This window comes from Cupressus sempervirens, chromosome 6 (genome assembly GCF_028749045.1).
Source record: "Cupressus sempervirens isolate cs-2001-9-10 chromosome 6, ASM2874904v1, whole genome shotgun sequence".
Lineage (NCBI taxonomy): Eukaryota > Viridiplantae > Streptophyta > Pinopsida > Cupressales > Cupressaceae > Cupressus > Cupressus sempervirens.
In genome coordinates this window covers 364,976,378-364,993,554 of record NC_143123.1, presented here as the reverse complement: position 1 = coordinate 364,993,554, position 17,177 = coordinate 364,976,378, and the positions used below count along the sequence as shown (strand labels likewise).

At 34.9% G+C, this 17,177-nt stretch overlaps 1 protein-coding gene across 1 annotated transcript in view; it reads right to left on the bottom strand.

Moving 5' to 3' along the window:
• Positions 1-343: 343 nt before the first annotated feature.
• The window catches only part of LOC149552597 (COP9 signalosome complex subunit 1-like), a 69,873-nt gene continuing 53,039 nt past the window's right edge, over positions 344-17,177 (bottom strand). Inside the window, exons 5-6 of the mRNA XM_089788196.1 lie at positions 1,264-1,498; positions 344-1,086 (exon numbers count right to left, since the gene is read on the bottom strand). Of these exons, the coding sequence (XP_089644322.1) occupies positions 910-1,086; positions 1,264-1,498 (412 nt within the window). The 3' untranslated portion in view covers positions 344-909. The remainder of the gene's footprint in view (positions 1,087-1,263; positions 1,499-17,177) is intronic.

Here is a 17,177-nt window from a genome sequence, read left to right as displayed (position 1 = left end):
ATGGAATATTACCATGCCAAAAAAAGCATCCTAATTGGAACAAAAGAGGCAAATCAGTTGAGCATCATTGCTTTGTTTAAACATGGAAAGATAAGGTAATTCTGATGAGAAGAGCGTCAAATTTACAAACTTACTGGATGCCAACAAAAGGCATTTTCATAACGAAATCTCCCAGAAAAAACTATACTTGCAGCAGCAATAAGATTCTAGACTCAACAAACTTAAAATATTGAATTTCTGATGCATAATATTGTCACAAAAAATATTCCAAATGTAAAAATGAAGTCTACTGTCTTCAATCTAAACATACTTACCTAAAACCATCTTGATGGATCACAGAATGTGCTGCAAAATATTTTCAATTGAACAGACTGAAAATCTAATGATGCTCATAAGTATTCCTGCTATAGTTCACTTTGGCAAGATATTCCTAATTGGAATATCATTACACCTTGTACAATCCATAATGAAACAATAAAAACATCCTTGGAAGTAATAATCCAGAATCTAGTGAGACTAGCAGAAGAACCCAATTTCGACAATCTCAAGATTGAGCAATGCTCTCAATCCTCATCTCAGGAAATACCTTGCCTCTTAAATTTTCATCCAAAAAAGACAGATTGGATGGTTAACAAAAGAATTAACACTCGCAGCAGTTTATTCGAGCCCTATATCCATTATGATATACATGTATAAGTTGTTTATGGAAAGACATTGCATATTCTACAATACAATTCCCCAAGTAAATGTAGAGAAAAATATTAGTGTTAAGATACTTTATCACAGTTAAGTGTGGTAATCTCCAGAAGTGTTTTAAACATTCAAAAGTACTTTAACATTTACAGAACTTTCAAAGTTCGGATAGGTGGTCACAGCCAACAGAATGACTAAAACATTCAAGTTGATCTGTCACATCTTCCTGGGATGTTTTACAACAAAATCATGCCTCAAGATATTTGCCCGCAAAAGCATTGCCCGTACATCTCTGTCAAATTCCACTCCCGTTTGCAAGACACGCTGAAATGTCATATTACGCTGATCAGCATGGCGAGCATATAAGATCTTGTTATGTGAATCAATGCGTGCCTGAAATAGAGGCAAGAACTTCAGTAGAGAAACGAATATCATACAATTACATTATTGGAAAATTCAGGTAGATATACCTACAAACATCATTGATAACCAAGCCAATTACTATTATATTTGTGATACCATATAAAGCAACTTCTCACAGACAAGAACCAACAACAAGAAAAGACTAACCTGAATCTGATCATCCATAATTAAAGCCTCAAGCTCTTTCTCAAGCCCACCCACACTTGTCTTGAATGCATTTGCCATAGTATGAAGGTTGACTGATATGAAAGGGTTTGTATATTGAATCAGTGCTTTATGCCGAATTTGATCATATAGTGTTTCTACATGATTATGAAGATGTATATCAAGCTGCAAGTTTGATTTGAGATTTTGGAGATATTCCAGGCATGATGCATATCGGCTGAAAAAAACCAAAGGCATCTTTGGTCAGAAAACCAAGAATTCCACACACAATGAAAATAGAAATACAAAAATTGTTTTTTACTCATCTGCATTTATTTGATAATGTTGATTATAATGCAATGTGCAATCATGTTGAAATAGAAACTAATATAACTCAGGAATGCAGTTTAGTTGGTCCAGAAACTAGGAGCAGATATGAAAAACTATTATAGAAGATCAGATTCAACCATCACTGTCAGTCCTTTTGTGGCCAATTTGTGTAGTATTGTAGCATGATTAATTTCAAATTGACAAAAGCAAAGAAAACTTAATGTCCCATTATCAGAAAATTAAGAGGTCAAAGTTTAAATATTTAATATCAGGGTCAAGTGTGATAATATAATGATCAATATAAGTAATAATTTCTAACTCCATGGTTTATAATCTCCTCCCTTGTTTCCTAATAAGCACAAAATCTTATGTTACCTGCTCAACTCGAGAATTTTCTTTAGTTGGGGATCAAACTTCAGTGCACCAGTTGTCATTAAACTATCAAAAGTTCCAATTACATTAAAATTACATGGGCTTTAGTTGCAATTTTACCTAAGATCCATCTGGTAATAAATTGATTATCAACTCATTGGCCCATCGCACCACCATAGGTTTTCTCTTGCAACCAACGACAATCATTAGCATGTCTCCAAGGTACTCCACCTATTAACATAGCATTCCCCTTGGTTCCTTGACATTTATTTTTCCTTTCTATTTGAATGATAGAACTTATAGACACCTCTCTTTTTCCATAATCAGGTTAGACTTATACAGATGAAGAATAAACATTTCATTGGCATAAAGACGCTACAAATGAAATGATTGAAGCAGGGGAAACAACCCATTGGACACATGAATTCTCGAAATCAGGCTACAGAATGTGATGAAAATTGATTCCTTTAATAGATTTTAATCTACACAAGCTACACTAAACTTAGCAACTCTGGTAAAGCTCATAACTTAACCATCCTCAGTCAAACCTGAAAGTTGAAGATTTTTTTAAATTGGAATATCTAGTAGGGGTGTGTTCATGCACATAAATGACTATCAACATCACACAAGGTGCCTTATACATAAAAATAAGAATCTGAAGGTGGTGAACAGAAATTGTTGGCATTGGAGACCTTTTAGTGAAAGAGACAACCAAGAAGTGGTCTCATAACAACCTTGCCACTAAATGATCAGATCATAGCAGCATTATGTTTGACCGGAGCACATAATTGATATTATTTATGAGGGTAACATTTTCTTCACAATTATGACCAAGTTACCATTAAGACATGACAGCAATGCATGCATGATTCTTCTCATGAGTCCTTGTATTGAAAACATGGCTATAATCAGAAAATGCGAAGAATCCAGTAAACGACTTCAGATTCAACAACAAAGAAAGTCTCTTGAAACAAAAATGCATCTTTTGTATCCATTATTTCTAATAAATACAATTTTGGGGATATTTTTGGTTCTAAACTCACACAGACCTCTACAACCTGAGGTCTGACATTATTAGAAAATGAATAGTACTTACAGAAATTGTGGCTATGAGGTTTGATGGACTCTGTAAGAACTTTTACTAGAACCTTCAGCCCATCTGTCAAGAATGCCCCTTGCCTAAAATATTGATAAGCTTGCACTCCCCAATGTTAGATTCACCTATCAAACAATATGAGAAACCAAGCCCTATAAGATGGGATGGAATGTTAAATTCTCCAAAACATTTTTAAAATGTCAACTCATAACCTGGCAATCTACAAACTATAAATAATGTCTATGATGAGGAAAGGGCCAAAAAGTTGATTTTCTGAATCTACAATCCAGAAAAATTATAAGGGAAAAGATTGTAATTCATCATAAATGTGTGAACTTGCATCTTTTCACTTTATACAATTGCTTCCATGAGAGCTTTGCAGTTCATGAGCATCTAAGGTTTTTATATACCCAAGATAAATCAAGTGGAATCAAACTCATACAACAAATTTCTGATTGTCCGGTTGGAGGTATGTGAGAATAAGTTCAGCAGTTTTACAGTGAATGAGGAGATCACTGCTTTCTATTGAGATGCAGGCCAGAATGATAAGACTGCTTTTCAGTGCCTACTCAGAGCATCTTCTTATATAAAAAGTATCTATATATAGGTTACAAATCTTACAAATACAATTTATTGTTTCCAGCCGTTCACCTAAATTATATAACTCCATCATTTCCTCTAACCTTGTAACAAATTGGAGTTCTCCACATTGATCATGGAGCACATCTTCGTTTGTAGAGTCAAAAAGTGTAATTTTTGCACTTCCTATCCATTTATGCACTCATTTTAGATCATCCCTCAATTGGACACGTTTAGAACCCATTTTGCCTATTCCTTAGGCTTACAGACTTGTAGATGTGCTAAGAAACTCATACTTAGCTCCCTCTTTTGTCAACCCTACATCCCCCATTGCCTGCTCGCCTGTGTTTCTTAGGTCACCTCTACAGACACAGTATAAAATTTATGCCCAGATCTCTCCCTAACAATCATCCAAAACCCTGTCTTACTACAATTTTCAAATGTCATCACTTAATTTTGTCTATTTAAGAAACTCTTTCCTAATTTGGAAGGACTCCTACTTTTCTTCTAAGAGGTACAAAGTTTTCTTGCTATCATGTGTCCTCTAATGCTCACTTATGCTTTACCCACTATTCATCCACTACTGAACTTACCTGCAAATCCTTCCCTAAATCTGTTTGTAGACCTATGAATATCTCCTCCATTAGAGCACCTCGAGCTCTCATTATCTTGTCTCTCTCCAAATACAATACACACACCACTAGCCCTTAGCTAACCTCAAAGGGTTTTTCTCCTAACAAATTGCATACACCATCATCAGTCTTGCACAATTCAGAATCCAACTGTTGTAATACTTGACTCTAGGAACCTCCTGAGCTAAAACCCAAATCTTCCTCCCCCTCAGATTTGATGAATAATTTCTGTAATACTGAAAACACATTTACAGATTCTGTATGTACAAAGAGATCCGTGATTTTTGGTGAACAAGTAAGCCAAGGTAACAATGCCTATTTCAGGTCACAGTGGCATTTGGAAAAGTGACCCGGTTGATTTGAGCTCCAAGTATTTTGTAAACCTCCAGAGTTCCTCCTCATTGCTTCCCAACTATCTGCAGTCACCAGATCATGATCAAATATGAAAAAAACAAGCCACTCTATTTATCATATCTACTTTGTTGCTCTTCATTTCATTGCCCAACTTTAGGGTCTAGAGTGAGTAGATAAAATCTTAAGTTTATATCTTTACTATTACAAAATCAAATCAATAAGTAGATTAATCCATGATTACAAGACTCCCTCAGGTCAGACTCATTTGGCTAAATTTTGACTTGAACTTGGACTCAACACTCAAACTTGACCAATTGAAAATCAAAACCACACAATATTGAGGATTAAAACTTTATATCTTTTATTTGTTCCATTTGCACTCCTTTCTATTTCATGTCGCCCTTGAATCTATCTCCGTCATTCCTAAGACCTAAACTATGTAAGAGATACAAATAGGCCATGTGTGGGACTGATTGAACTAAAATATCAAAGATTGAGCATGTGAAATTCTTGCTGTGTTTGCTGCTTTTTTACATTCACATTTGGTTGCATTAAGCTTGTCTAGACGACAAGGGTGTCATTTCCATTGCACACAGAAAGAATGGCATTTAGCAATTGCATTTATAGGGTTTATACAATTACAAGCAACCAATTGTGGAGCTTTAAACACAGATATTGTAGATAGGAGACCTCTTTATTCAAAAGGTCATGTTTTTGCTTTGAAAGGCTGCATTTGAAAAAGGAGGTGTTTTTGCTTAACTAGGGTATGCAATCATAAGGCCCAGTCTTTCCCAAGACCAAGTCTGAGACTCGCCCAAGTTTGCTCACCTCAAGACTCACCCAGTCACACAAGTTTTGCTTCATTCCTATAACTATAGATTAAACACACAATAGATTAAAGTAAACAAACTATATCATTGATGTAGTTTATTTTGATTTATACTTTGTTGAAACTTGATGTGATTATAATTCCAGCTTCAACACATAAACACATAAAACAACCCACCTTCTTTAACACATACAAGACAAACATCATTTACCCTGCCTTCTTGCTGCTACTCAAATTGTAAAATACCTATAGATATTTTTCCTCAAATTTTACACTCTTCTTCTCACTGTTATTAACTTCCTGGGCACACTGGTATAATTTCGTGCTTGGTGTAATGTGTCTATCAGATTGATATGTTTTGGCTTTAAAGAGTTTTGGGTATCTTTGAACTTGGCATATTGCACTGAAAATTAAATATAGAAACAATGACAATAACAAGTAACAGATAATGATTTCAGTATCACAAAAACTGATTCCAAACTCTTGCTCGAAACTACATAAATAAGCAATATATTCTTGACTTTATTTAGATCATATAAAGCAAATTACAATCAGCACTCAGACTCAGGAACCTGAAATAGTTATTTCTGTTTAGAATGACTCTGTTTTTCCAACAAGGCAGAAAAATCATACTTTCATCTCCCGAGCACGCGTCTTCTCATTCACACATCCAACTGGGATCTATTCAACCTTCCAAAGCAAAGCTTATTATTCCAGCAGAGACCTCTTATGGAGCTCACTGTTGCATGCCATACAAAAGGTATTTCCAAACTCCAAGAATCCACCAGCTAACCCACATCTGCTCACAGTGATACATTCAATGTTCAAACAATCCCTACAATCCCACACTAAAATTGAAAATAAAAGAATCATAGGGAAAACCCACAATCTGGACTGTAAAATGCTCATGGCTCCTTAAAAATGCACAGCAGCAATTATTGACCACATTTTAACAGATAACGTGTTATATCCCAATTTTTGACCTAATTTGAGATATAGCCGTTGAGGTTCACATGAAGTCAGTTGGCAATTTAATTTGTTATAATCTGGCAAAATGGTAAGATAGTGAATATAACATGTTAGTTGATCGTTAATCATGAATTCATGGAATTAAGAAGATGGTTAACTGTTGTGATTATTTATGATTAAATAAATTATTATGATAAATATAATTTAAGTGTGGAAAATTTCCTTGTAGGAAGCATGTCGAAGGGGTGGAAGCATTGTTAGAAAAGAATTAGGCAGGAGCATCACCATCACTGAGTAAATGGGTTGAGAACCTAGCGACTTGAAACAGGATACATCTGTGGGACCTGCATGAGCTATTTAAATAAATAAATTGAGAAAATATTGAGTTAAAATATAAAATGTATCTCAAAGGATTTTAATTTATCTTTCATCATATTATTTTAATAAATATTTATGATTTGGCACCATTGTAATTTAATAAGGTGAAGTTTACATGTACATATAAGATTATAATAATATTCAAATTATAATAACATTTGAATTATTATAATATTCGACTTATAATCTTCCAACTCTATTCTTTCCAATTCAATATTCTTTCTTTTAATCGATTAACACTTGGCATGATAAATCAATTTAATATTTGGCAATTTGAGTTATCTTATAACCTTTCCAACTTCTCTTCCAACCTTTTTATTTTCCTATCCTTCTCTTTTTCCAATTGGTTTAATGTTTGGAAACCGAATGGTTTATTATCTTGAAACCGATGGCAGCCAAGAAGTCACGGCTCATTCCTTAATATGGGAGCCGTGAGAGGAGTCAGGGAGGATATATATTTTCATTCCCGTTTCTTTTTTAAATCATTATCTTCCCTTTTTTTATGATGGCTCCATTTCAAATCCATACTCTACTTCAAGTTTTCCGTACATTGTTATCATTGCTGAAGCCATGATCGAATTAGGCAGAGGATGCCTCTTTCCATCTCTCATTCCCTCTTTACTCCATACTGCTGCATTTTCTTGTTAAGCCGAGTTAGGAAGTTCTCAGTAGAATATCTTTTTTATTACACACCCCCAAATCCTTGTCTTCTTCTTTAAGACTGTCGACGTCTGAAGTAAGGAAGTAGCCTCAAAGTAGGGGTGGGCAAGAGACCAGCCAGAGCACGCAAGTTCCAATCCAAGTTCAGGTTTCGAATCCTGTTTTCTTTTTTTTATTTGTGCTCATGATGAGCCGACTGGAAGCAAATCCTTCTATTTCTTTTAAGATTGAATACTATAGATGCAATGTATATCATGAACCGATAACTTTCTTTTACTGAGTTTAATTTCCATCTTCAGCCGATTCATAATGATAGGATTGTGAACAAACCAAATACATTTCTTTTTCAAATCTTTTTTTTCTCTCTGATTTGAGTAACCAATTGTAGCCAGCCAGGCCTGATAAATAGAGATCAATTTATATTACTGGCTGAAGTATTCTGAAGTGTATATGAGACCATGCACAAGAATTCCTGAGTATTTATATCATCTATGAATTCATTTGGTAGTTGTATCAGACTTGATTGATTACATAAATCCACATCAATGCACATGTTTTTATAAACTTTCTAGACATATTTAGAATACTTTGACACCGAGAAATTCAACTGGCAAAGAAGCCACAGAATTGGTGAAGAGGTGTAAAACAAATCAGAATATTGTTTTTCTTATTAGAACTTTATTTAGAAAGAATTCTTTTCAATGCAAATTTATACAGATGCATTTTCCATACGTCTTTGAGCTAAGAGACAACACCTTCAACAAGAACTAGTAAATAATTCACAAGTAACATGAATCCTTTGTGAAGCCATATGCCCAATTTGAGCAGAACGCATTGGCTAAGAGTATGAAATGTTTATGTACTCTTATGAAACACAAGTATTATGGATCTTTTGTTGAAGCCAAAAAAATCATAGTATGGATCCATAATCATTTACCGATGGATATTAGAATTAAACAATCAAAATTCTAGAATCATTAGAAAACATGATCATGTAATCACACATAGTGAAATGTTGGATGCATGTAATCTTTTTGTATAATTGGTAAAATTGGTTGTTCTGAGAATTCCGAACACCTAGGACTCACTCGGCTGTGTAGCCAAGGAAATGGGTGATGAGGTGAGAGAAAGGAATCTGCAATAACATGAAAACAGTAATCAATTTTGACATATCAATGTTTATCATGAATTAATTAATAGCTCATGCATGATTCCGTTTAAGGTCATCTCCTACTATCAAGTCGAGGGGTATGGTTAGATACTAGGTTGCTCAGCTGATGACAAGATGGTCACTGTCTATTCCGGGTAGGTAGGGCCTTTCTCGTTAGAGATTGTGTGGGGAGTAAGTTAAGGTTCGAGATTGGGTGGTTAAGCCCTTGACAATGTTTCACCTCTCCAAGTTGTCGGACAACAATAGACAAAAATAAGTTGTACATTAAATTGTTTGTCGAAAACAACTAATATCACTTTTATGATGTATATGCAAGAAGGTAAGATTAATTGAGTTATTTCATAGTTACAGTTATTTTACACCTAGATGAAAGAGATAGATTTATGGTTTGTTTTCCATTTATATGAATATCAAATATGAGCATATTTTCTAATCTTGAGTTACTGCCACAGTTAAATTATTGGAAGGAAAGGAATCTGAAGCCCTAATTGATTCAGTGGAAACTGGAACCCTAAATGATATAGTGGTATCGGAAGCCCTAATTAAATCAGTGGTATCGGAAGCCCTATTTGAATCAGTGGTATCGGAAGCCCTAAGTGATACCGTGGCAACTAAAAGCCCTAAATGATCCAATGGTAATCGATGCCCTAATTGATGCAATGGTATGTGATGCCCTAATTTTAAATATAGTGGTATTTAATCGTAATAATCATTTTATTTCAAGATAGCGGTTTTTAGATGGTATTCGTCATGTGATATTGTTATAGTGGTATTTGTGGACTAACCCGAGTGGTTGTAGAAGCATCCCTAGTTTTGATTTCGATCTCCAATTTCATGGTACGTGGTTTTTAACTTCTATAGTAATTTTCATTGATGGTGTTTTCAGCTCTTCGTTAAGAAATTTTGTTTAACTGATTCTAACCGTCATTCCCTTTCATATGAACGAAACTGATTTAACTAACTTCCTATCAAGATGAAGTGATAATTGTATTTCTTTGAGTATGTTAGTTGTTAATTAAGACCCGGGAAAAGTGAATGTTACATAACGCTCTACCTGATGATTCACTCCTTTAAAAGGGACATTCTTTGCATAAACTCAGACATCACAATGAAGAAAACATAATTTCAAGCCACTACTCCAGGATACACAAATCAGCCCCTCTACATGATGAAGATTCCACATCTAGGGCACCAAACAAACACCACACTTGGGTATAAATACAGCAGTTTGACTCCTCTCGTCATTGAAGCACTTCCATGAATGCAGTCAATGAAGGTGAAAATACCCTACTAGCTTGGGAATCCTTCGAAAAATGCCTAGTTCACTCATTTTTGGTGCCACAAATAAAGTCAATGCAGAAAATGGAAAAATTTCAACAAAATAATGACTATTTAACAGTCAACCACCTAAATCATAGAACAAATCACTTATATGCAATTAATCCTAAGTTGCCGGTTCGGATTTTGGTATAGATGCGAGTTTGAGATAAAGGTTCAAAATTGGTCCAATTTTTTTGGGGGTTAGGTTCAGATTTATTTTGGGTTCAGCCGTACATGTCATTTTTAAAATGTGTGCATGAGCACACGCATTCTGCAGAAAATAAGTTCATACACCACTATGTTAATATTAAAGCAACTTAGCAAAATACACCATCACATATATAAATGTTTTTGTCCAAATGACATAACAAAATGCCAGAATACACTACCATATCAATGTTTTGGTTTAAAAACAATAATTTCAACATTAATTATCACTCATCAATGACCAAATATCATCAAAAACCATCAAAGAAATCATTATCATTCTGCTGTTGCAAATTAGAAGCACAAAAAGTGCCACTAGCAACAGAACTAGCAGCCTTAGGCTCCATCTCAAGCTCAGCCTCGGGATCAGCATCAACATCACCGTGTAGCTCATTATCAGCATCATCAAATAAAAGGGCATCAAAGTGGGCTTCCAACTCTACATGCTCTGGTTCGACATCCCAATGCTTTGCCTCCCATTTTTTGTGAGCATTGTCTTTCTTTGTTGTTAGCCTCAAGTTTGAATGCACAAAGACCAAGTTACCAGCCTCCTTGGAATTTAGACTAGCATATTATTGGGTGGATGGAGTATGTCCTCCAATTCCTCTCGGATGACGATGAACTAGCAACCTATCAAGATCTACAATTTTGAAAGTAGAGAGTTAAAAGTTTTACAATTAAAAAATTTAAACTATAAATTTAATATTCATCAACAAGAATTTAGAAATCAGAATCTTACGAGTAAGGACTTACTTATGATTCAATTTTGATGGCAATGGGTTACATGTGTTGGTATATTCATCCATGGTAGTAGCAACATTTATGAGCATCAGCATTGTTCTTGTCTTCAAGAGCATCAAAACCACAACATCGGTGCTTGCCAAACTCATGAATTCAGACCTCGCTATAGGTCGTATGTGCTCAAGAAAGAGTTTTCAAAGGGCTTCCTTGTATCCATGAGCAATTTTAGGTTCTTTGTATAGGGCAACTCTAGTGGTATTCCCCATGAGAACCAGTTGACTATATAACCTAGGGCTCAATGAAAAGGCAAGTAGATGCAAAAGGGTAGTCATTTTATTCCATCTCTCTACCATGATTATTTGTAGTTCCTTGAAGAACTTTTCTTTAGGATCTTGCTCTCTCTCATTTATGATATTTCTAATATACTCAATCATGGAGTCTATGCCATCACCTCATTCAATAAAAGCCTATCCGTGTCAATGTATTTGGTCATGCTCAATATAGACTCAATGAACCTCAGGAGGTACTCAGTACAATTTCACCAAGCATCATCTAGTATCGTTGCCTCAATGGTAGTTGCTTAGATTGCCTCCATATGCTCCAATTAGCATTTATTACCACTCTAGATAATGCCACTTTAACCTTGACAAGGCATCTCAATATAATATTGTTGGAGGCAAAGCAAGTCTGACCAACCTATTCTAAAATCAAAACAATGATAAATGAAAATCAAGATTAAAATTAAAATTTAAAAGCATACAAAGTTTACTAAAATAAAGTGACTAAATTTCTAAAATATATTAATTTTAAATGATTGAACTTACCTCCAAAAGCTCCAATTTCGAGAATTGTCTAAATATGGCTTGAGTCATATGGTGGTTTGTAATGAACATTTGGATCTCTTGTGCATCTATTCTTTTTTTTTTAATCCACTCAATCTTAGTGCTAATTTTTTTCAGCATTAGGTTAAGTGAGTGCACCACACAAGGTGTCCAAGAAATGTGTTTTAAGTGCTCAACCAATGGCCTAGAAGTCCTACAATTCTTGGCATTGTTGGTTATTCTCTAAACAACATTTTGAAGACCAACTTGCTCAATGGCTTGGATGAGAATGTTTGCAATGAAAGGATTGTCCTCCACCTCCCCTTCACAATCTACAAGTTCCAAAAACATTGCACCTCTTGTGGAGGCTGCAATAATATTGACCAAAGGACGATTTCTTGCATCTTTCCATCCATGAAATACTATAGTCACACCTATTTTGATCCATGAAAGCGTCTACATTTATCACCTCTCTATCCAATAAAATGGTGTGCACCTTCTCATAAACTAATCCCTTGAACCCCTTTGAAGCCTCATTCATTGATCTCATCATTTTTGGCAATACAATGAGTGGACAACATTAAATGACAATCCATTTGCATTTATGCATCTTGTTTTGTCTTCCTCGGCAATGTCTCAGCTTCAATTTGAAAAGATATTTTCAAGGGCCCCTTTGCTCTCTTATTTGCAACCAGTTCTTGAGGACCACACAAGAATGGATGGCCCTCTGTGAGTGGTTCAATGGGAGAGCAAATTGAAGCCATAGATGATGTTTTTGTTTATTTTTCTAGCACTTTGCAAAGGATGAGAATTAGCACGCCCACTTGCTTCATCTACTTGTTTTTGCTCTTGAATATATGTATTCGCAATGTGGTTTGGAAGAAGGGTTTTAGGTAGTCCCCCATTAACTCTCCGGCTTCCCTGTACAAAATTTAATATCCTTTTGAGGAATAAAGCACAAGTGTGAATTCACTCTACTATAAGAGCTACTAGGTTCCTCTTTGCAATGGCTGCAAATCCACACATAACCTCCTCCACTTGGCATTAGTTGAACCATTTACACATATTTCCACACTTGCATCCATTCTTTGAAACTACAAACAACACACAAAGAAACAACAAAAAAGAACTAGACTTAGAGAACCCATTTCATTTTGTAAATAAATATGCAAAAAAACTCTTAAAAACAAACAACAATGAACATTAAAAAGTTACAAAACCCTAACTGTTATCTTTGTTTGTGTTATTTGCAAGCTTCAGCTCCCTACAAGCGGTTTCTTTGCCTTTTTAAAACTCATGCACAATGTTCACATTGCCTAAATGTTGGCCTAAGACTTAACTATTCACGTTGTCTTTAGAGTGTTCACGTTGCTTTTAGAAAACCCTTGCAGCATTCAGAATGCAGCCTTCCAATGGCACAAGGTTCAAATTCGAATTTGAGTTTATCCATCATAAAATTTGGATGAAATTCGGCAAGGGTAAACATTCAAAAAAAAAGTTGAAATTAAATTTGCCTTATATAAATTTATTTATTTTTATCTATGAGTAATATATCCACAGAATTGTCAAAATAATGACATAGCTAAATAATTAAACTAAGTAACCCAATATTATTTTAAAATAAAATAATATTATATTAAAAACAACGTTATATTAAAGATCATAAAATTCAAATGAAGTTCGGAAAGGGTAAAAATTCATTGAGATTCAAATTTTTTCATAGATGAAATTCAGCATATCCTGTGAGTTAGCAGCCTTCTATACTCACGCATGCAACCTTCTTTTAACTTACACAAGCAGGCTTCATAAAATTTTATATTAAAATGCATACATTGTTTTAGGTTTGGAATGGTCAAATTGACCAAAAAGAACAAAACAAAGGCTTTTGAAAAGTCAAAAACACTGATGTGGTGCTAATTCACTCCACATTCCGTCAAATCCCGTTCGGGCTTGTGGAGGTATTATGGTAAAATAATGAATGTGTTATTAAACAAAAATCACAAATTGTCTATATATACAAGTATACACAAGAATGTCTCTAGCAAACAAAGAGAGAGAAATAGAAGCATTCTCAAAAGAATAAGAAAGTTCCATATTTAAACAAAGAAAGAATATGGAAATGTAGAAGAGTGACCATTAGAAATAGAAATAAATCTACAATAGAGAGAGAGAGAGAAACAAAATTAGAGAGATTTAACTCTAATACCCTCCCTTAATGGTCAATCTAACTTCAAAGCAAAAGAATGCAAGGGAATCCTCAAAAGGCTCAATCGGATAATTTTTGTCGATGAATCAATGATTGCCTTCCAACATTAAGTTGATCAATGGCGCCATCTTGCACATTTCCAAATGTACAGAAAACAAAAAATCAAAGAGGTGATAGCATGGAATCTAAAATACAAATCCCAATGTAGAAAGTAGAGGCAAATGCAGGTTCAAACTTCAGAAAAATAATGAAGTACATCTAGCACAAATTTCGAGAAATTTTTCCTTCTAATCCAGAAAAAATGAACTAAGTCCAAGAAGAAATTTCAAAAAACACAGAAGGAATTTGAAATCAAAATAAACTTCTGACAGCACAAAGTTTGAGGCATTGACAATGAGGTACCTAGAAAAATTTGATGACGACCTAGTTGAGATCTTGAAAAACTCACCAAGAATCTACAATGAATTTTCAAACTGGCGCATAAAAAAATTGTTTTGAATGAAACCCTAACCCACTAAAAAAATACTAAAATTGCAGACTTCACTGAAAAACAAATGTTGTAAAAGATCTGGGTGCAAATCAAAGAAAGAGGGTTATTTTGGAAACCCTAGATAGCACCATTAGAAATAGAAATAAATCTACAGAAGAGAGAGAAACAAAATTAGAGAGATTTAACTCTAATAGGAGGATGGCACAAAGTCAATAAAATTTGATGGAAAGTCTTACAGGGTCTGATTTCAAGAATTTAAACCAAAGTTTACAGCCTAACGCTGCCTTTCTAACAAATGTGAACTGAATTCGAATTCGGAACGAACTGAATTCTGACTTCCATGTCTAGGCAGTTAATGTGGTAACGTAGAATTAATTGTCTCTTTACCCAAGCATATCATTATCTCTCTCAATCATAAATCTTGAAAATGATAAAATTTCTCTTCCAATACAGGCTTTACAAAGTTTATTAATCTCAATCAATTAACCCAAACTGAATCCTCATTTTTTGCACAAATGTGAATTCTGTTTGGATTTGCCTCAGAAGATGCACCAATAACGAGGGTTTTTGTGTGATGCCCTTGTCTGAGATGAGGGATTAATAATAAATAATAATAATAAATTTAAAATATTAATTAATTAATTAATTATTTAGAATAATAAAATATAACATACCTAAATTCAAGGAAAGGTCAAAAGAGTGTAATGAAGAGTTGTGACTCACTCAAAATAAGATATTAAAGGGAGGAGAACTCATTTCAAAGAAAATATAGAGGAAGAAAGAACAAGAGGGCAAGGAATTAAAGAATGATTAATGGAACAAGAAAGGAATATGAAGAAAATAAGGAAGTGACTCTTTCAAAAAGATAGCAATGATAAAGGGTTGCAACTCTTCTAAAGGGTTGTGATTATGAAGGGTTGACTTTTCAAAAGGGTCGTAATTATGAGGTTGTGACTCTTCGAAAGGAGAATTACAAAGGGTTGTGACTCTTGCCAAAAGGAAGACATGATGAAGAGGTGTGACCTCTCCCTCACTTGAGAATCTCCACTCAGCTCTGGAGCTGTGTTTGTTATTTCCAGCCTCTGCAAATATAGTGAATTCTTGCAAAGTCATGAAGATCTGATCAATATCCGAAGGCTGCAACTTAAGTGTGAGTCAAAGCAAATTCATATTACCAAGTTCTTAATGAATAAAATGATGAAATTTGTTTAGTTCATGATATATTAGCAGAGTTGAATATTGTATCAGAATTTATGTAAATGCATTAGAGTTTCTTGTTTATGCAAGTTCACGGTGCAGGATTGTATTTGGTATTCCTTTATGCAAAAATTAAAACAAAATTGGCCTACGCGTTGGTAAGCACTTCCCTTGCATTCTCTAGTTTGATGTTGGGAAGCTTGCCAAATGTTTGACAAGATACCTAACTGTCTGACAGGTGTGATAAATTGGGGAATTCGGAGTATTTCAAGTTATAACCAAGAGAGAGTTATTACAGTGGTCTCAGAGCGGTTTCCTGCCAGCCTACAGGAATTGGGCTCAAGATGTTTCTGTTGGTTCTCATAGATCTCAAGTCGAGGACAGAACCCGAGATGGTGATTGTTAATGTTAGCTTTTACATATATTTGTACATTAAATATAATTCTTATACATATATATAGATATATAGATATATAATTTGCAATGCAAATAATGTGCAAATCTATACAAACATGCGTTGACTGACTAAAGTTCTTTGACCGGTTATCTACAATCACTAAACAACAAACTGTGCTAAATGACAAATCTTCGAAGGATTGAAAGGGCATGACTGTTTCAAGAGATGACTTGGAGCAACGTCCAACATAGGACATGACTCCTCTGTGGGGTCACTCCTGTTTGGAAGTGACTCCACTATCATATATTAAACATCCTTCACCACCTGCAATCCAATCACAGCGAACATGTAATCTAAAACAGCCTTCAGTGGTAATTGCAGTGCATCCTCCCACTATCAACGGCCCATACAATTGTAGGGGCCCACCCCCCTTTACCCCCCACCAGCCAATATGCCCTATATTAGAAAGGGGGGGCCCTGCAGTTCATGTGGGGGTATTCTTTTCCAGTAAATCCCTTAATTTAGGGTACGATAGGGTATCTCCTCCGGGCCACCCCCACTATTCTAAGGCGATTCTGGGGCCTCTTACTATTCATAGGCAGGTGCGAGGAGATAGATAATGCGAACGGTTCGATCAGCCCCTATATCTATAGTTCAGCATTAAATTCTGTTCAATAATAATTTAATCTCTACCGTGAGTAACAGCTCTCAGATCATATAAAACTAACTGGATTCTATTCTTTCATCTGCTTACATCTACTGATTACTTGATACAGATTCACTCTGTGATATTGATTATAATATAGCAGGAATCTGACTTATAGAATTTAAAATAAGACTATATATCAAAAGGTTAAAATTCATTCACCCAAAAATAAGTCTGATATTTAACATGGTATCAGAGCACGTAATTGATCTTAAAGATCTTCATGACATTTGTGTGGTGAGTTGCAGAACAGTGTGATGGTAATTTTGTGCATAGAATTTTGACCATGTTGAATATGGTCTCTCACTGTATATTGAAGAGAATAGGCTTGTTAAACACTGACATGAGACTCCACTGAGCCACATTAAGAGTGGGGACAATGATATTTAGCATGATTGGAAGGATGTGGAGCTTTTGGGAGGTTGAGCCTTGGAGTCTGGGAGGGACCAGAGCTCCTTGTAC